The 21,807-nt window shown below is 36.2% G+C and overlaps 2 protein-coding genes across 6 annotated transcripts in view; one reads left to right on the top strand and one right to left on the bottom strand.

Moving 5' to 3' along the window:
- dok7b (docking protein 7b) overlaps positions 1-14,373 on the top strand; it is a 36,387-nt gene extending 22,014 nt beyond the window's left edge. The window contains exons 6-11 of one of the 5 annotated variants that reach the window (XM_067403722.1): positions 5,221-5,328; positions 7,192-8,024; positions 11,144-11,201; positions 11,585-11,662; positions 11,761-11,907; positions 13,362-14,373. In XM_067403722.1, the coding sequence (XP_067259823.1) occupies positions 5,221-5,328; positions 7,192-8,024; positions 11,144-11,201; positions 11,585-11,662; positions 11,761-11,907; positions 13,362-13,501 (1,364 nt within the window). In that variant the 3' untranslated portion in view covers positions 13,502-14,373. Of the gene's footprint in view, positions 1-5,220; positions 5,329-7,191; positions 8,025-11,143; positions 11,214-11,581; positions 11,663-11,760; positions 11,908-13,361 lie in introns of all 5 variants that reach the window. The other 4 variants (XM_067403721.1, XM_067403718.1, XM_067403719.1 and 1 more) reach the window with 4 other exon arrangements.
- Positions 14,374-16,224: 1,851 nt separating this feature from the next.
- Positions 16,225-21,595, bottom strand: lrpap1 (low density lipoprotein receptor-related protein associated protein 1). The gene is made up of 8 exons (XM_067403723.1): positions 21,180-21,595; positions 20,915-21,059; positions 20,569-20,699; positions 20,329-20,449; positions 17,933-18,088; positions 17,758-17,840; positions 17,426-17,602; positions 16,225-17,255 (listed from the first exon to the last, which is right to left on the bottom strand). Exons 1-8 carry the CDS (start codon positions 21,339-21,341, stop codon positions 17,187-17,189), a joined length of 1,044 nt encoding a protein of 347 aa, XP_067259824.1. The 5' UTR covers positions 21,342-21,595; the 3' UTR covers positions 16,225-17,186.
- Positions 21,596-21,807: the final 212 nt, after the last annotated feature.

The raw sequence follows: 21,807 nt of genomic DNA, 5'->3' as shown, positions 1-21,807 counted from the left end.
GCACCCTCGTGTTCTGCTCAGAATGACTGCTGATTTTATGTTTGGAGTCCCAGAGACTCCAATTATGTAAATGTAAAAATAATAATAGTAATTTTTAAATTAGCCTTTTATATTCCCTCCAATTCAATTTAATAGGTTCCTCTGATCTAATCAAAATCTAGTAGGCAGATATTTTTGAAGCTGCATCCCTCCATTTGTCACATAGTAGGCATGCACTTTTCAGAAATGTGAAATTAACGGTACACTTATGTACCTTTATTTTGTTGTTGTTGTTCAAAATAAATTTAAATGAGTCAATACATCATTAATCCATCTTCCAAAACATGTTTTTGTCTTACCCTGATTCATGGTAAGCCTAGTATAAGTGTTTATATATCTGTGGGAGTGGCTTAGGTTATTGTCACAACGAGCAGGAAAGATTGACATGGAGCAGCTAAATCGTCACCTTGGAATAATAAGGTTGTGACATGTTTGTCAAAATTGAGTTATTCACATATTCTATGACAAATTATTTACATTATTACTTTTTTTCTTTAAAGTTGTGTACATTTTGGGATTTTTTACTTAGAAAACTAAATAAAAAGTCTGCGCATAGTGAACTTGGAGCCTAAGTCTGTGCAGTAGATCTGTCTGTCTATCAGCGGTGTGCCGTGGTGTTTTAAATGTTTTTTATGTCCCTGTTATACAATTTTCCTGCTTAAATTAACATTACATATAAAGAGAGACCAAATAAAATTCTAATTTGTAATTTGTTTTACACTGTTCTATTTATTAAAACCAAGTATAAATGTAATCAAGTTAGTGATTTTACGCATTTTTTTACATTTATTCCCAAGTAATAGGCTAACTAAAGGCAGTAACAATTTAAAACAGATATATATTATTTGTGAACTAATGTTCATCTTTTCTTAAAAGTCTTTTTTTTTCATCCAGTCATCAAGCTTGTACGCACTGGTCACAGACACGAAGGTGTACCTTTAATTTCCCCAATGCTGATTGCTCACTAAAAACCCTGCAGTCATCATGTTTTCTGCCATTTCAAGTTTCACGGGAACGCGCACGAACCAATCACATAACCGATCATATCCAATCATAGCGTGATGGAGGCACTGCCTCCTCTCACGTGACTTTCCCCCATTCATTCTCAGTTACCCCCCACTAAACCCACCGCACACTTTAGGGGTTCTGCTTTAACTCTATGAAGCTCAAGGGAGGCACGAGAGATGTGGACTCCCTGCTGTAACTTCACCTGCGGGTGTCACTGTTGGACAGTGTTTCTTTTGAGTCACTTTTCCACTTTTTAATGTCAGGTTTTGTAGCACTGCCTTTTATGCTCAACTTGAACAAGGAAATAATTGTCCTAAAATATGAAATAAATGTCATAGAAAGCATTAAATTTAACTTTCTCATTTATGTTGACACATTGTTACAACACTAATTTTATGTTTTAAAACAAAATATAAGTGAACTGTTTGTTTCTTGAAAAATATTACTTCAATTAATGTTTTGCAAGATAGAACCTTATAATTCCAAGTGAACAAATGATTTTTTAGAATTAGATGGTTCTGTCTGCATTTGACCTGTTCCAAAAATTGTACATTTAGAATACATTAAGGGTCTCTGTCATTTTCATGTATGAAATAGACTTGATCCCCATATCATTTTTGCTATATAGAGTGCAAAAGCTTTGAAGCTCAATATCTTAAAACCACTCAGAATGCAGATAGAACCTTATTATTTCAAGGTGGCAAAATCTTGAACCTCGGGGGAATCGCCCATTTAAAAAAAAAAAGCTAAACACATCTGCTAGCAAAAAAAATAAAAAATGCGACAGCTCGTAATAAAACAAGAATCAACATGGGCTTGGCTTTTTTTTAAATGGCAAGAACAGAGGGATTTGAAACGTAAAAGGGATTTTGAAACACAGAGATGGCATTTTTATCAAGGTATTTTATTAAACAGATAAATTGCCAAATGTAGCTCTCTAACAGAGTTCATTGTAAAGCATTATCTATTGTGAAGGGTCATTTCATGATGGTTGTTGTAATGCTGTACTGGATTTTATTTTCAAGGAAGTAAACAATATTCTTCCGCAAAATGCATGCAGTTTTGTTTTTAACCGCTAGAGGGCCAAAAGTTACATAGTGTACCTTTAAAATACATAATTAGCAGAACTGTAATGATTCAAAATTTTATCATGTAAAAATTCATTGCATTATTTAATGTTTTTATATTGGATTCTCTGAGATATTAAAATTTGAAGTGTTACAAAGTTTGAAATTAGTTAATAATCAGTTCTCATAAGATTATTAAAAAGTCATATCAACTTGACATTTCAGTGTTACGTATGTTTTAAAATAGCCTCAGAGTCTCTGAGACCCAAAACAGTACATAAGTTAATGGTAACACTTTACAATAAGGTTCATTAGTTAAACATTAGTTAATGTATTAACTAACACAAACTAACCATGAATAATTAATTTGTTACCGTATTTACTAATATTAAAATACAGTTGTTCATTGTTTGTCGATGTTAGTTCACAGTGCATTAACTGTTAACAAGATTTCAGTACTGTATTAGTAAATGTTGAAATTAACATTAACAAAGATTAGTAAATGCTGTAGAAGTGCAGTTCATTAATAGTTCATGTTAACTAATGCAGTTAACTAATGTTATCTAATGAACCTTATTGTAAAGTGTTACCGAGTTAATAAACAATTCAGAAACTGTTCATAATTAATGTATTTGTAAGTGGATTACACTAATCAAGCTAGTGAAAAAAAAACTTATAATAATAATAATAATAACAACAACACATATGTACTATTATTATCATTAGGCAAATTCTGCAGCTTTGTTTAATCAGTGATTATAATGTCATATTTCTATTACTGACAAAGCACTGGCAGATTTTTACATCAAGCAGTAGCAGGGTTCTGTAGTCAGTCATATTCATTAAGTTTAATGAACTTTAATGTGTCTTACTTTGTAATGGCAATTGCTTTTTGAATCCAACCACTCAATGGCTCCATCTTGACGGAGGATAATAATATCTATGCGGTACATATCTTTTTAATGGAACCTAACATGACTTCCCGAATACTGAATTATTGTCCAAAAAATCAATGCAAGATTCACATTTAGTTTATTGATCAGTCCTACATAGATTTACCATGTAAGCATGTTAATATATTAAACCTTAACATAGCATTTTATAGATCAGACCGCCAACACTGATGCACAGAGAATCACTGAATTGAGCTGCTGAGCCAGTGATATTGAGATAAAATAAGGTCTTGCTGAAAGGTTGCATGCTGTCATGAGTTGTGTGAACAGAATCCTGTAGAGAGCTGACACACGGTCAGTAACATAAAAGAAGGATATGGATATGAAGTGGCTTAAAGTTTTTCTGTGGTTCATGGCTAAAATTAGCACATCCATAGTTGAAATGGCTCTCTACATAGTCAGAGAGCTGGTAGGATAGTTCAAACCCCACAAAGATTGATCTGCGAAGCACCAATATTATGCCTGGGCTGCTCCAGGGCCATTTCTTGTAATGAATGTACTGTGTCGCTCTGGGGAAAAAAAGCGTGTGCTAAATGACTACATATTTACATAGAGCCATTTATAGAGGTGATCTATGCTCTGTGGAGAATTTTTTTTTTTTACAGGTTTTATTATTTCCCCCTTTAGTACATTATTGTTCTGTACCACAGCCTTAAAAATATTATTATTATTGCTAAACATATTTTTGTATTTCTCTGTGTACCAAACACAGATACAACACAATAATTTTCTGCCCAATTGTTGTAAGGTGCATTTTTGATGATGATGATGATGGTGATGATGATAATAGCTTGCTTGATTGTAATCACTGCAAAAACATTTTCCAGTATGTTTTTCCTCTATAAATTCTCCCAATTTCTGTGATTGCTGTATGAAAGTGTAAAGGTATAAATCAAAAGCCTTAAAGTTTATTTACTTCTATGTTTATGACGGCACATTCTCTGAATTCACAGATTTATGTAATGCCACATTACACTACGTTCTCGCCTTTCATCCCTCATACTGAGATGTCAGAATTGTCCTAGCTGTCATTAAGTGTCATCAATTAAGTGCACTTGATGCATTTTAACCTTTGACATTCAATAAAGGTTGTGCAAGAGTTCAGATTGCCAGTGATAAATAAGATGTTCAGGGTATTGATAGCCAAGATGCTCTTCTTTTTCAGCATTTCACTTTAATCTGTATTCTTCAGAAGAATTTCAAAAAGCAAATACTCTTTCAGCTTTTTATCTTCACATGCTCAGCACTGTTTTTCAGCTGTGCAAGAACAAAATATTATATATTATATAAGTATATTAATAAAAATTACACGCTTTAACTACTCGTTTATAAAATTGCTGTATAGAAGTGACTTGCAGTTTTGTTTTTGCTTGTGTGATATTGATTTTTCAGTCTATGTGTTGCCTGTAGCATTGCTTGAATGCCTGTTGAGCTACTTTAGACCAGCATGAAATTGACTTTTCATGCTAATAAGATGCCAAAAATATCTACCACTAAACTGTGCAAACCCTTTGAGTCTTTATTCCTCCATATCAACTTTTCTGTGCTTACATTCTGCTTTTCTTTTCCTCTTGTTCTATTCTAGTTGTCTTTTTCGTATTTGTTTATTCTCTCCTGACTGATTTATTGTTTTTATTGAGCACTTTGTGTTCAGTGTCCTGATTTATTCTGTTGTGAGAGAGAATGATTACCAACCTACTGCCATATTCAAAAGGAGGTCTCAAAGCTTCCCGTGTGAGAGTGTGGATACACGTGTGTGTGTGTGTGTGTGTGTGTGTGTGTGTGTGTGTGTGTGTGTGTGTGTGTGTGTGTGTGTGTGTGTGTGTGTGTGTGTGTGTGTGTGTGTGTGTGTGTGTGTGTGTGTGTGTGTGTGTGTGTGTGCGAGTGCGAGTGCTTGTGTAGGAGATTATTGCTGTGAGGCTGTATCTGTGATGTACCAGTAGCAACTGATAAATGTTGCCAGTGGCTCCAGTAATTCTCCCAGCACAGACAGTGATACAACAGTGATGGATTACATATGACTTAATGGTCAGAGACAAATCAGTGCTGTCTGGTGCATGATTGTGTGGTCATAAGGATATATGTTGGTGCTTTTGTGTGTGAATGATGAATGTTCACTGTATTGGTTTAATTAAAATTTTATGTTTCCATAGACCCCAATGCTAACCCGTCATCTATAGAAGACAGGATTAGCCAGGAGGCCAGTGAGCTAGAGAAACGACTCAGTATGCTTTCGATTTGTAGCCATCACAGCATGGCAGGTAATTCAAAAAGGCATACACAAACACACAGAGGAGGCTATTTTATTTTAAATAAAAGGTTTTTGTAAATATTAGTTCATCCAAAAATGAAATTCAGTCAAAATTCACTCATCTTCATGTTGTTGTTTTTTAAGTAGTTATAGTTAGTATTTTTTGTGGATCAAAAAATGATCATTTTTTAAGAATCTTTTGCATAGTTCATTTCCATACAGCAACAGTTCACAGTGTCTGTCAGGCTCCAAAAGGACCATGAAAGCACTATAAAAGGACCATAAAAGCACTATAAAATGATCATAAGAGCCTTCACATAAAAGCCACTCAGTTGCTTTGAAGACAGAAATTGAAGTCCTTATTTGTTATTATTATTATTATAATATGGCAGAGAGCAAGGTTTTGTAAAGGATAATGTACAGTCAAGCTAAATCCTGAAACTTCATTCTGAAGGGTCTTATTTTGTGGTAACGACCGACTGACTTTATACTACATAAGTATAGATTTATTCATAAGTATACTGTAGATAAAGAAATAAACTTGATTTGAGTTTAAATGATTTAATCATGCAAGAAGAAAGAGAACACAAAGTGATGCAAAAGGCCTGAAACTAGCAGTGTTGGTTGTCAGATCCAACATATTATTTATTTAATATACAAAAATATGTGAAATACCAATGAAAAACATTTCGTTTTTTACACATTTAGTCCCATTTAAGGGGCCGTTCACATATTGTGTCTTTTCCGCATGCAAGTCCGTTATTTCAAATGTTGCCGCACAGCAGGTGCACTCATAATGGAAACAATGAGCACGTGGTGTGTTTTCCAGGCGCATCGAGATGAAAAATTCTCAACTTTTCAGAATGCTGCAAGCGCACCGCGGGTCATGTGACAAGAACCAACCGATCAGCTTTGGCCTTTTCATAACAAAACATCAAAAGCTCAGCCGAACAGCTGATCATAGCTATACAGGGTGGTTTTTATATCTTATCTCCATAAATATATCTAGTAGTAAAGCTAATGCAAGGGCTAGAAATCAATTTATCTTTTGATGAAACTTCCTACTCCTCGTGGAGAGTGCATTTCATGGTTGCATAGCAACGACAGACCCCACGGGAGCGCAAGCGCTTTGAAAAGGAGAAAGCGGTGCGGCTGCGCTTTCCACGCATTTTTAGACGCAATATGTGAACAGCTTGTTTCGACCTTTGCAGACTTTGAAGCCCCTGAAAGGACACCGCTATAATAAGAGCATGTAAAGATTCTTAAAAAATGTTTCTTTGTGTTACACCAAAAAAAATAACTGAACATCATATATGTCAAACCATAATTAGTTTTTGTGTCACTCCCTTTTTGAAATGCATTCACATTGCTAACAAATGTTTCCAGGCAAGCATTTGTTAATCCGCCCTAGTGTTCGGTACTGAAAGTCAGTACTGAAATTTAAAAAAAATCTGTTGCTTTGAGCACTGTTGAGCGGATTTGTAAACACCTCCGATTGGCCGTTGTGTTCACACGCTCAACATATATGTCTGTGATTGGCTACACTGATCAACGCACGGGAGCGTTTGAAAGCACACAGAAGTGTTTGAAAGCAGGCGTCTATCAGCGAACCAATCAACTTGTTTATCTGTGTAAGCACTCGGTAAAGAGTGACATTGATGTATATTTACAACATGTTTTTGATGTGTTGATCATTGAAGCCAATCACAGACATATCTGATCACATGTGAACATAATGGCCAATCAGAGGTGTTTATGAATCCGCTCAACAGCGCTCAAAGTGTCACATTTTTAAAATTTCAGTACCGACTTGGTACCGAAGTCGGTACTTTTGACAACACTAATCCGCCCTCTCTTTGTCATAATTCGTCAGCCTCCACCTTCAGTTATGGCGCCTCCTTGGCAGGAGATGATCGGAGCATCTCCAGCTCCTCCTCTGAGACCAGCCATTCTGATAACAGCCTGGGCAGCCGCCTGGCGATATGGCCAGAGCCAGTCAGACACCCCACTCCCATTGAACCATCATCGTCACCCCTGTTAGGGGTTGCAGGATCTAAGAGCACAGCCTGTTCTGTCAACACGTCCAGTGACGAGCGTCTATATGGAGTAATGTTGGGAGGGCTTCGGCCCCCATCCAAGCCACCTCACCCTAGAGGCCTTCAAGAGGCGGGACGGCAGATCTCAACAGACAGTGGTATCGCCACCGGGAGCCACTCCTCGTATTCTGGAAGCTTCTCCTCCTACACTGGTAGCATGGATATTGGGCATGGAGAGACTGATGAGTTTGGATCCTCAATAAGCCTCCCTCAGAACCCTAATTCAAACACAAACTCCCTCATCAACACTCCAGTACGGACAATTCCTCTGATTCCTGAGCACAATCCCTGTGTTTGTCCACTCAAAGAGGCTGCTCAAATGCAGAGTTTCATGTACCAGGTATCCAGTCCACCTCTGCAGCATTACGACATCCCCCGCAGGTTCCTACAACAACAGTCCTCCAATCAGGAGCAAGTTTTGACTGCTGCAGCCCAGGAACGGGGGCTTGAATGTGGAGCTCTGGGATCAGAGGGCGTCCCTGCAGATGCCACCCCCAGACAAACTGTCCAGTGGAGATTCAACTTGTATAGTGAAGGAGTAGCGCCCCCTGAAGGCTCCCCTGCTCCACAAGTACAGCCCGCCATCTGTCCTGACTGTGGGGGAGGAAAGGTAACAAGATTTATTTTCTTGTTGATTTTTTATTTTTTTTTTGTCTATTTTTTTAAATACCAGAACCGAATGACGTTAGGTTTCATTAACAGTTCTCACACATACATTCTTCCACTGTTACTAAAATTATCTGACAGTTTCCTGCTGACAGAGTGTCTGACTCGTATGATCTTTTCTTTTTAGTGAATCAAAAAACATACAACGCTGAGTCTGTGATGTACCAGTAGAAACTGATAAATGTGGCCGGTGGCTCCAGTAATTCTCCCAGCACAGACAGTGATACAACAGTGATGGATTATATATGACTTAATATATGAAAGTCAGTGTAATCTGTAGTCTGGTTGGTTCTTTGTTGTGAATCAACAACATAAAATGCAAACAGTGTAGTCAGATTCCAGAACAAATGACTCTTTTTTTTAGTGAATCAAACACATATAGCATACAACTTACTAGGGCTTTTCACACAGCACTTAACCCCAGGTTATCGTCGTTCTAAACACCGCTTTTAACCCCAGGTAAAGGAACGTTTCACACTTGTAATTTAGAAGCGGGGTTAGCACTGCTTTTTAGCCTTGCATTCCGGTGTCAAACTTGTACAGTGTGAAACCAAGCGGTGTTAGAATGTTATGCTAGACACTTAGCAACAGACAACCAATCGCATACTCATATTTGCCTGCTTCGGAGAGTCACGGAAACGCATTTTATATAAACAGTAAATTCAGCGTTTGAGAGGAAAAATATCAAATGCTGACAGAAAACGTGACAATTTGAGTAAAGAAGAGACCGTTTCATTCTTACCTTTAAAGTCCAAAATGTCCATTCAGTTTAAACTCGATAGTACAGTCAGCTATACGAGGATGCGCAATGGTAGAGCTGTGTAAACAGACACCGCAAATATGCAAATAAGAACCTTAACCCAAGGTTTTAGGAATGGACAATGTGAAACGTCACTTTATGGATACCCAGGACTAATTGTTAACCCTGGGTAAATAATGAGCAATGTGAAACCTGAAGCAAGATTACCCAGGACTTAGTTTACCCAGGGTTTAGAATGACCCAGACCCAACCATTTCATGTGTGGAAAGCCCAGACTTAAATCTGTGTAGTTACTGTCTGGTTCTGAATATAACAGCAGTTGAAGATACACATTATGCATTTGTCAGTGTTTTTTTTTTTTCTTTTCAGTAAGATTTTTAAATGTTTTTATGTTCCCCAAAGCTGCATTTATTTGATCAAAAATACAATAAAAATAGTAATATTGTGAAATATTATTACAATTAAAAGTAACTTTTATTTTAGAATTGTTTTCTATTTGAATATATTTTAAAATTTATTCTTGTGATTGAAGACTGGAGTAATGATGCTGAAATTTCAGCTTTGCAGTGTCACATGATCCTTCAGAAATCATTCTGATATGCTGATGCTCAAGTGCTCAAGAAACATTTATTATCAGTGTTGAAAACAGTTGTGCTTCTTAATATTTTTGCTGCATTTATTTGAAATAAAATATTACAAATGCCTTATTTATAATCTTACAAATGCTTTTACTGTCACTTTTAATTAATTTATGTATCCTTGCTGTAAAAAATTAATTTATTTACAAAAAAAAAAAAAGATCTTACTGACCCTAAACTTTTGAACGTCAGTGTATGTTACTGCATTTTTGTTTGTTTTGCATATATATGTATATGTATATAATTAAAGCCAATTATAGGATTGCATTGATGCCACATCTTAAAACACTAATACCCTTTTGCAGAAGTTTTACAATGGAATTGCTTTTCTTTTCCCATTTATTCCTTAACAGAACTAAAAGTATCACTAATAGAACTGTTACAGAACTGTAATCGTTTAGAAGAACTGTAACCAGAATTGTTAAATTCTTTACTTAATGTTACCCTTCGTATGTTAATAGAAACTTGGTGGTGTGAATTTGGATAAAAAGAAACTACACAGAAAATAATGCAAATCAGTGCAGCTGAATACTCACAAACAAATCTGCTTTGATTTAACCAGCTCAACTATTTCTGAGTCTAAATGCATTGTGCGTCAAAGTATGGAGACAAACTGTTCTCTAGATTTGGACTAGAACTTTACCAACAAAATCAGACATCTGCGACAGATCAGCGGTGTTGATTGAGCATCAGTCTTTCATGATGCACTCATCTAATCATGGAATCCAGCGTTCCAGCACAAAACGGAAGACTGTTCCAGCCGTCTGTGTCTCTGGATCATGCTCAGCCATCATGTTGATGCATCAGTGGGGAGGCAGAAGCAGTTTGCAGAGTGAATTTAAATGCATTTGTCAACTCGCCACACGCACCGGGTTGATCTGAGAATGCAAAAATAAGCTATAAAAACAGCTTGCTTTGCCCTGATTTTTTTTTCTTTTCGCTGTTTGGTCAATCAATATTTAATCCTGAAAAAACACTCCACTCTTAGTAGCTCACAGCAGTGAATACTTTTGTACAATAGTGGTAAAATTTGAGTTGCTTGTGACTGCAAGCATGTCTTTAGGCTTTAACTAGGTGTAGGTGTAGTCAGTCTTTGCTCTTTGTAAAATTAAATTTAAAGATATAAATAACAACAGCAACAGCAGGAGAGAAGCGGTTCAGTGTCATAAATATGGTCCGATATTTTGGTTTTCGCATCTTTCCACAAATGTTTAGTTCAACAGTGATTTTGCTCACACTTCTTAGCTTTGATTAAACCAGATAGCTGCTCAGCTATTTTTGAGTCTAAACACATCTTTTATCAAAGTATGCAGACAAACTGTTCTGTACATTAGGACTAGAACCAACGAAATCAAAATATATTCTCGTCACTTCATAAAATTAAGGTTGAACCACTGCAATCACGTCAACTGTTTTAACAATGTCTTTAGCACCTTTCTGGACCTTGAAAGTGCTGGTTAAATTGCTGTCTATGGACAAGTCAGAGAGCTCTCGGATTTCATCAAAAATATCTTAATTTGTGTTCCGAAGATGAACGAAGGTCTTACTTTTGGCAGCAGAAGAAGCAGAAATGGCTGGCTTAGTCAATTGAAAGAAAATAAATACAGCGTTAAACAAGTCTACTGCTGCTTTGGGATTTCTGAATCACTTTTGTGTTTCTTGTAGGTGGAGGAGAAGAGCAGGTGTGAGATCAAAAACAGTTCTGAGCAGCAGAAGACTTTTGGTGAGACTGAGAGTGAGCATCATATTGTTTTCTGGTTTTGAAATGATAATGATGGCAAAGGCCCCTGGATACACAGTCCCTTTGTCAGGAAACAATACAACAGGGAGTGCATCAGTAATGCCTCTCTCATCCTTAAGTACATAAAGTACTTGTCTGTATCGACTGATAAAGTGATTCTAGTCTCAGCATCGATATGTTGGAGCCATGAGGAGAAATTGCGATGCTTTGTTGTCACTGGATATTTGATGTTTGTGTGTGTAATATGCTAAGTCAGATTGTTTTCTGCTGATTACATTAACACAATTACATTAAATCTGAGAGTATTTTCATTTTAAATGAATGGCGTACTTGATACTTTCTTGGGTTTTTGTCCTGCTCAGCAGATCCAAAAGGCAATTATGAGCAGATGGCATACATGACTGATGCATCCAGGTGGCCACAGTTCAGAGCCGGAGAGTATGGTAATTGAAATGCCCCATCTTATTCATCACCACCTGATCACAGCATTTCATTCGCTCTGTTTCATTGGTAATTGTGCATGTTGTGTTTTGTCTTGCAGGAGAGACAGGACTGACAGTTATTGACAAACTTCAAGGTGATTCCATTAACTATGTGAATATCCCCATCAGTCCTACCTCTAAACGACAGCTGCACTATATGGAGTTGGATCTGCAGGACCGTCCAGAGTCAAGCCACACTGTCAGAGGTACACTGTGCTCCTCGCATATTTACTACTCATTTTTGATCCTTCAATTACATGCCTTCCAAAAAAGTACTCATTTTTTAATCATTCACTCTGCCATTCAAAAAAAAAAAAAAAAAAAAATGTTTATGTTTTTGCTCACCAAGGCTATATTTATTTGAAAGTTAAGTGAAAAATGTAATATTATGAAATATAAAACTTTTATCTGTTTTAATAGATTTAAAATGTAATGTTTTTTCCTGTAATGGTAAGGCTGAATTTTTAGCTGCCAATACTTCAGTCTTCAGTGTCACATGATCATTCAGAAATCAATCTAATATGCTGATTTGGTCCACAAGTAGTATCTTTTTAATTATTATTATTATTAATGTGGAAAACTGATAATATTTTTGTAGAAACTGAGATACATTTTTATCAGGATTCATCAATGAATAGGAAATAGAGATTTATTTGAAATAGAAATCCTTTGTATCATCATAAGCCATGTCTTTATTATCTAATAATGCATAATTTCTGTTAGAATCTGATTACCACTTCCACAACACTTCTTTCTCAATTCCATGTCCACCAGTGTTTCTCTGTTTCTCTTATCATGGGAAGAGAATAAAACACACACAAAAGATGTGTTCCAAGTCTTCAAAATATGTATTGACATTCGAATACATACTCCTGGCGTGTGAATCAATGATTATTATACTTCTCACAACCTTCAGGGGCTTGTACCATGAGAGTAGTTGAACAAACTCGGGGTTATAGGATTAGTTTCGAGTTGACAAAACCAAACCTCTCCAATCTGGCTTTGTTGGTACCATGATGCTGATCATCAACTTTCTCTATCAACTCAGGCTTTGATCCTGAGTTTGTGGAGCACGTGCACATGAATCCATGACATCAGTGGCAAACAGCCAATCACATGCCTCGCAACATTGTGTTTTCGCAACTGTGATTCAAAACTCTTTTGCTGAAAATGAAGAATTTAAACGCATTTACACTAATGGAAAATACTTGAGAAACTGGAGCAGTGACTTTATTGCATTGGATGTGTCAGTGTCAGTTTGCTCACATCTGACTGGCCCAATTTGAGTTTGAGATCTCTAACCCAGAACATAACCTGCCCCAGAGCAGGTTAGCCGTGGGGCGATGGCCATTATATCTCTCACTTTCTGAGGAAGGAAAAAATCGCACTGACCCCAAACTTTTGGACAATTATGTAAATTGTTGGTATCTGTAGTTCTGTCTAGAGTAGTCAATATTTGAAGTGGGTCAAAAAAGTTAATCAAAGTTGTCCTAAGAAGAAGGTTTTGATGCACTTCAAATGTTTACTACATTTTGGGTGTGAAAACAAATGACTTTCAGCTGTGTTGGGATTATTCTAAAATGTTATAAGCAGGTAACAGAAGCTTGCACATTTAAAAAGTTGTTAATTAATCTATTGTTTTTTTATTGTTTGTAATCAGCAGCCAGCTCCAGCACTAAATATGCCCACATTGACATCACCGCTACTGAGACAGCACAGAGGGTGGGAGCCCAGCATGCACAGGGCCGAGAGGAGAGACTACAGGAACTAGAACAGAAAAGGAGAGGAACGCTTACCTGAACATATAACAAAGTGGAGTTTAAATGCCTGAGACCACACTGAAAATATGTTGGGTTTTTTATCATTTAAACCTAGAAATAGTTTTTCAATTGTCACAGTTGTGAGCTAATTTGTGAAAATAACATTTAAATTTCTTGCATCCACTGAACCAAACATGGTTCAATACAAACTTTTAGAGTTGGTCATTATTAAAGCAACAAAGAAACATTAAGAAATTCCAAAACTTTTACGTATTTTTCACTTTTCACTCAAATTGTTATGCTGAAAAAATGTAAGTAAGGGAATTAAGGTAAAAATAGAATAATTTTTACTTGTGGTTTCTCAGATGGCTCTGCTGTTGGTGGTTCTTAACCTGTTTCATTATGACTTATATATATTGAACTTACAGTATTTCACAATTGCTAAAACAGATTTCTTGAAACCATCACTCATTTTCTCAAAACATTAAACACAAATCCAGTCTTCAAACTAATTTCACAAAACCTCTGACTCTTATGGCAAAATCAAACAAAGCTTTCAGATCATACACACATTAAACAATACGGATCATTCATTAGACACTACATTAAAAAATGGAAAACACAACATCCAGAACATGTTACAGAAAAAAAGTATATTGTAAAACAGTAAACACATTTTGCCATTACATAAAATGTATAGAAATAACAAGTAATGTGAATTTAAAGTATACTGTATGTACTACAAGTACAGTATTATATTCAATATTATATAGTATTGAATGTCTGTATATACAGTATACATACTGCAAACATACAGCAGTCTAAATGCAAATGACTAAAAGGTCAAAGAAAACTCTAAATGAAAAGCATGATACAGTACACACACACACACACACACACACACACAAAAGGTTCAGAGGCAGTGAGAGATTCATTCTGCTTCAGCATCATGTCTTCATGTTAAATCAAGTCAAGTTACCTTTATTTCAATTGCAATTTATACTACACAGATAGTCTAGTCTAGTATAGTATAGTCAAAGCAGCTTTACAGTGACAACAGGTACATGATGATCAGTAATGCAAAGAGGGTTCATTTTGGCTGTACAGCTCTAAAAGAAAATAGTGTCATTGTCAAAGTCAGTTCAGTGTTGATTCACTTACATTGTAAAGACCATCAATTATTATGTAAATTACTGTAATTATTTTCCTCTATAAAGCAGTTCTGCAGAAAACAGTGATGTCATCATCTAGGCTAGCTTAGTTCAGTTCTCATCCTATAATGTCAGTATTGTCAGATCAATGATATTGTTGAGGACATTTTCCACATCACAGGCAATGGCGTCTCTTGCCAGGCAAAGGGAAAAACCTGTGCCGGATCCAGCCTTGACAGCCTTGTCTCCACACCCCTTGCTCTTTCTCCTCATCATCCTCTTACGCATACTCTTCCTCCTCTACTTTTCAGATTGTTTCCATCTATTGTTGGTATCATCGTTCAGCACCGGTGTCACCTGTGCACTCTGAACTGACCTATATTTTATTCAGTTGATTTGATCACATCATTAGAAATAAGTGTGAATAATTTTGAGTCATTGTGTTTAAAGGATGACAACTGTGTTGTAGTTGTGTTTAACGTTTGCCACATGTATTTACCATTTTGCAACACAGTGCAGAATGTGTTTTAGTGAGTAAGAATGTGTTTAGAGTTTTGCAAAAAGAGTGGATGAGATTTGCAAACAGTGTCTTAACTACCTGAACTTGTTTAAGGTTTTGCCTACAAAGTGACTGATTCGACAAATGGGTTTAGGCCACTGAGCATTGGGTTCAGAGAATGGGGTTCAGTGTTTTAGCAGTTGTGAAATACTGTAATAAATTATTAAAATGTAAAAAAAAAATTTTGTTAAAACCCACTTTATATTTGGTGGCCTTGACTACTATGTACTTGAATTTAAATTAAACATTTGATTCAATGCACGTATTGTGTACATACATGTTTTTACATTGTACTTATATATTTAAAAAAAAATCTGCATCTTTCTGTAATTAATTTCATAATTACACTGTTGACCTATCCCTTACACCTTAACACCCTTAAACCCAACCATACCACCAAACCTGTCCCTAACCTTACCCGTATCCCACCTCAATAGCAGCAAAAGTGTTTTGCAATACAATATGAACATAAGTACATTGTGCTTATTTTTTATGTAAGTACATAGTAGTTAAGGCCACCTAATATAAAGTGGGGCCAAAAAATAGAACTATTGTTTTTATTGAAGAAGAGTTTATTAAACTTCTGAATTAATTGACTTGTTTAAAAAAGGTTTGAAAACAAGCAGCGTTTTCATAATTGTGTTGGATTTTGGCGGGGCTTTCGGTTGAGAACCACTGCTGTATATGCTAAATGTATTTCTGCATTGTATTTTATGTACAAGTTTGTGGATGTGTATTATTTTCCATGTTTAAGATTTGCATGGAATTAGAAAAGTTTTAAATCTGAAAACAGATCCTAGATGCAACAACTGACTGTTGACATTACTGTAAATATATACTTTGGTGACCAATTTTGTTCTGTACATTTACATATTTCGTGAGAAACGTACTGTATTTTTTTTTCCAAATATTATTTTCTGAAATTTATATATTGATTATAGCAGTACTATGATAAAAATTATACATCAGTGACTAAAGATGCTCATCCTTTAAATGCTTGGTGCAATACCACAATCACTCAATGGCAGCTCAGCATGTCACCCATTTAAAATCAACACAACGCTCAGGAAGTTTGTTTTATTATGAAATGTGCAACATGAAAGCAGAACATGGACTTCTACAAAAGCTTTTCAGTTATTTGTGGAGATCACATTCCTGATCAATCATTACGATGGTGGATTATAGGATTCGTATGAATATGAAGATTTTAAATCACAAACTTTTGTTTGATTAGTAATAAAAATGTCATAGATTAAAGAATTAGTGTGGGTTAAATTAGATTTTTTTATGACAAATCTCAGTGTCTACCTCATGGGACTGTTTAAACCATGAGGATGTTGATTCAGGTCTACCTTGGGACAAACACTGTCAATCATAGAAATGCCCCATGTAGCCAAAGCTATTTAGTGATTCAGTTAAAATTATGGTTGACTCAAGGTCTGCCTTGCCAAATATAACAAATGTAGTGCGTGAGCTCGGCTTCTCTTTCTCCACTGAAGCATATTCTGCAACATTTAAATCTTAGGATGCTCAGGATTGGGGTATATTAAAATGAAAGCTTAAAAGGTTTATATTGGAAACTTTTTCATGTGTGAAAGCTTTATGCCGTGTACATATGTTGTAGAGGAATGTTAAATTATTTTGCACCCAAGTTTGTGGGATGCTACACATTTGCTGTTGTTAAGCAACTATTATTAAACATAAATTGAGCCACAAACAAATTTTTCCACAATTAATAGAATGTGGATAACATACATCAGTTTGCTGGCTAAATCATCTTGTAGTCATTTGCTGTACAAACACAAAATGGGAAATGACCAAAAAAGCAGAACTGATCACTATAGAGTACCATTTTAAAATAAAATCATAATTTACCAAATAGTCTAGCATCCCAATGGAAATGTTAAATTCATGTCCAATATGCCGTACCTTTATAACCCCAGCCAATCTGTGTTGGATATCACTTTAGAATACTGCATTTGTGACCTATGAATGATTATTGCTAACAGTAGTGTTCAGAGTTCATTGTGTCGCAATCCATTTTGGGAAATCTTATTCGTCAAATCCTGTAAGTGTTTCTTCATCTAAAAAAAAAGGGAAAAAAAAGCATGACCGCATTAGTACAGATTTAAAACATACTGCATGACAAATTTGTCTTCATGGGTGTGTAAAAAAAAATTTGTATGAAAAAAGCCACAAAGTACAATCACCAAAAAATGTTTGCATTATTCTAAAACCCAGTTTGCAGCTCTACCTTGTATCCCATTTCTCGTGCTTTCTCAGCAAGAGTGTTGTATTTTTCTTTGTTTCTCATGATGTGCTCTTTGTCTCCAAGGGCTTCCACATGCTTCAGTTTCTGATGAGACAGTTCCAGCTGCTCCTGATAGTGCTGGTGCTTCTCCACCTTTGTTTCAAAGTGTCTAAGTTCCTCCTAAATGAGAAAGGGAAAAAAAAAATTAAGCCAAAAGCTTGTGTTTGTAAGGCCATGCATACTAAAACTAAACTGAAATGCAATATTTAGCAGTAACATTAGCAGTGCAGTAAAAATCTGAAAGATATTCAGGTTATGACATAAGCAAAGCTTACTTTAAGAGAATCCAGTTCGTCTTCGCTCAGATTAGATCGTTTTGCCATTTCCCAAAGTTCTATGACTCTTGGCTCCTTAAATTCTGCCATAGGCAAAGATATGAGAGAGAGAGCATCAGAAAGTCATGAAGCAATTTAATTATTTAACAGATTCAGTCTTAGGAAAGGTAGCCACCGCTGTCGGCACTGTAACCCTCATGGGTAATCTTGCGGAGTCGTTCAAAGCCTTGGTTGAGGTCCCTCATTCTCTGCTTCAGGTCTGCATGTTTCTGATGGAGAACATGTTCCTTCACTTCACCCTCTAGAGGACTGATTACATTCTTATGGATCTCTGATGGATAGAGCAAAGCAAGAGAGAATTATATTTTGGTTCTGAAATTCAAAGACGAAGATTGCGAGTATCTGCACAAGAGGTTAACATTTAAACAATCCCATTATTAAACAAATTTGTGTGGTTGGAACTACTGCTCTCCAACTGTGATTAGAAGCATAGTTTCTTGTTAGTATGACATGCAGCCTTAAATAGATCATGCACTTGGGCACAATAAGCAAGATAACATTTTGTATCTTTCATTTTATTTAAATATACATTAATTTCTTTTATATATACTGTATTTTAACATGTCAAAAATCTGCAGCATTAAAGTGCATAAAAGTGTAAAGTAACCTCAAAGTATAATGTAAGAGGGAACCAACAATGAATCAAACATCAAATTAAAACAAAACATTGAGGAACAGAAATAGTGAATGGTCCTTGTTCATTACAGTAGCATCTCTGAAAATTATATTGATGAGAAAACTGCTGCCTAAAAGTGTATTTCAGTTACATACTGCATGTATCATGATTAAAAATGAATGACTTTCTGTAATTTGTGTAAGTGAACTACAATAATCTGACATTATGATAATTAATTGAATAATTAGCCGAATTTATTACTCCACCACCTATGCGACGTCATTAATGACAAATCTTTATAGTTAAAGGTGCCCTAGAACTTCTTTTTAAAAGATGTAATATAAGTCTAAGGTGTCCCCTGAATGTGTCTGTGAAGTTTCAGCTCAAAATACCCCATAGATTTTTTTAAATTCATTTTTTAACTGTCTATTTTGGGGCATCATTAACTATGCACCGATATATATAGGTTGCGGCCCCTTTAAATCTCCCACTCCCCCTCCCCCGAAGCTTGCGCTTGCCTTGAACAGCATAAACACAGTTTACACAGCTAATATAACCATCAAAATGGATCTTTAAAAGATGTTCATCATGAATGCTGCATGCATGCTTCGAATTATGTGAGTATAGTGTTTATTTGGATGTTTACATTTGATTCTGAATGATTTTGATAGTGCTTCGTGGCTAAAGCTAACATTACACACAGTTGGAGAGATTTATAAAGAATGAAGTTTATGAATTATACAGACTGCAAGTGTTTAAAAATGAAAATAGCGACGGCTCTTATCTCCGTGAATACAGTAAGAAACAATGGTAACTTTAACCACATTTAACAGTACATTAGCAACATGCTAACAAAACATTTAGAAAGACAATTCACAAATATCACTAAAATCTCATGATATCATGGATCATGTCAGTTATTATTGCTCCATCTGCCATATTTCACTGTTGTTCTTGCTTGCTTACCTAGTCTGATGATTCAGCTGTGCACATCCAGACGTTCTGCCCTTGTCTAATGGCTTGATCATGGGCTCATTGGGCTGGCATATGCAAATATTGGGGGCGTACACCACCAAAGTTACATAACAGTTGTTATGTTGAGATTCGCCTGTTCTTCTGAGGTCTTTTAAACAAATGAGATTCATTGGCAATGGAGTTTGAAACTCAGTGTATGTCTTTTCCATGTACTGAACTCTTGTAAATTCAACTATGCCAAGATAAAATCAATATTGAATTCTAGAGCACCTTTAAATCAACATGGTTCAAAAAACGGAGGTGCCATGTTACTATGGCTGTGACTAGCTAGTTAATTTCTCCAACGACACATCGCACTACAGTGGTTAAAGGAGTGAGTTACATCGTTGTACGGGTAAAGCACGCCTGGTTACGACAAGGGATCTAGTGAATTCCTTGAAAAGTCTCAAAAAGAAATGTGTTGATGAAAATTTACAAAGAGATCCTTTAGAAATAATGATTCTGCCTCACTTTAGCCTTTTAAAGTCACCATGGAATATTGCAGCATTTATTATCAGTGATTTATCTGTGCACATTATTAATACATTTATTTATTATTTTTAAAAATTCATATGCCCTCATAATCTTTATTCAAAATAACTTCCCCTTCCTCTTGCAGCAGCATCTTTTCTCTGATAACGTGAGGGTGGGACCACCTGTCACGCACATGAGATCACAGCAATAGCAAACCACAACCATCCAACGATTCAATCAATTCACAATGGACAAAATCAAGTCCCACCCTACATTTTTTCTTGTTTGAGAAGCTGTTTCAATCAGACACAAGTAACAACAGGGAAGAAAAGACTATCGCAACTTCAGTATTCCACTGAATACTATTAGAGATCCTATCTTGGCACTAAGCATGACCAATCTCTCACCTTCTGTCCGGCTGACAGTGTCCACGACAATGTTATACTCATTGATTCTGTCTTTGTGGTGCTTGAATTCTCTCTGAAGGGTCTGGAGTTCCTCGTCAGAGAACTTTCCAGAAGTCTTGGCCTTACGATCAAAGGTTGAAGAGAACATTTAAGCAAAGTTAGTAATAAGTGAACAAGTCTGTAAACCTGCAAATGAGTTACACATTCACACTCTAGTGGATGTTTTGTCACATCAGTCACCTTGTTCCACAGCTTGTCCAGCCTTGGGTCATCAAATGTATCTCCCTCATTAACGTCATGATCTTTCAGTCTGTTGCTGTCCAACGTCCGGGTGTCCTTTTTCCCATCCATTCCATACTTTGCCAGAATAACTGCAAACAAGTAAAGCTATATGTTAGGCTATATATTAGCCATTATGATTTTAATTACCGGTTTTATTCACAACATAAAAACACATTTTTCCTTCAATATTTCTTATTGCAACTGGAATATGACATATGTCAACAAAGAACTGTTTGTCAAGCCTTTTCATTGGGGTCTTTAATGTCAAAACCTTTATAAACCAAACAAAACAGTCAAATCTTACTATTAAAATTGCGTCTGAGCTTGGCTTCTCTCTCTCCATCCTCGTCCAACCCTTCTGCTTTCAGTTTTTTCCACTGAAGCTCGTCTTTCTCCTGGATCTTCAAGTCACTGTGCAGTTCTGACAGTCGCACCGGTGCAAGCTGCATCTAAAGCAGAACAGGAGATGGACAGGAGCATTAATGCTCAAAAGGGCCGTGATTTAATACTAGAATGAGATTTAAATACAACGACAAAAGAGGGACAATCAAAACATACACATCACTTACCCTTATCGCCTTTTCCCAGATCTGATTAAGTTTGGCAATCCTGAATTCCACCTGATTATTGCTGTTATCAGATGCCTTTTGTTCATTCATCTCTTTCGAGTACTTCCCCGCCTTTGCTCCAATAACAAACAAAGAAATCAAAATTATAAAACGCATTTTCATTCTGACACTAAAGAAGTGAATTAGTAAACAAAACGTAAGTGTTAATGTTTTCTAGAGCATCCGCGGCGCTATTCAGGAAGCGCTGAAGGAATCATACGGCGTTCACATGCTTGGACTTCCAGCTTTGCGGTGCATCATGGGTCTTGAAGTTTTACATTTCTAGACGTTCGTGCTGTGGAACGAGGGACTCGACTTTGAAAGACTTCAAATCCCACACAGCGCTGCTTTGCTCGTTACCAAGTAACAAGGGGCTTTTTGAGCAAATGAGATCAATCCACGCGCTGGCAGTGAGGAAAAACTGTTTTTTTACAGTCTATGGGAAAAGCCCACTTGCAGCCATATGATGGCATCTGCTTATTGAAGCCACCTACAAGATTAGATTTCAAATCACAAACTCAGACATCCCAAAAGTGTAATATTCATTTTTGAGTGTTAACCCATCTGTTGAATTTCAAATCAAATAAAA

This window comes from Chanodichthys erythropterus, chromosome 12 (genome assembly GCF_024489055.1).
Source record: "Chanodichthys erythropterus isolate Z2021 chromosome 12, ASM2448905v1, whole genome shotgun sequence".
NCBI lineage: Eukaryota > Metazoa > Chordata > Actinopteri > Cypriniformes > Xenocyprididae > Chanodichthys > Chanodichthys erythropterus.
This window is presented reverse-complemented; position numbering and strand designations above follow the sequence as displayed.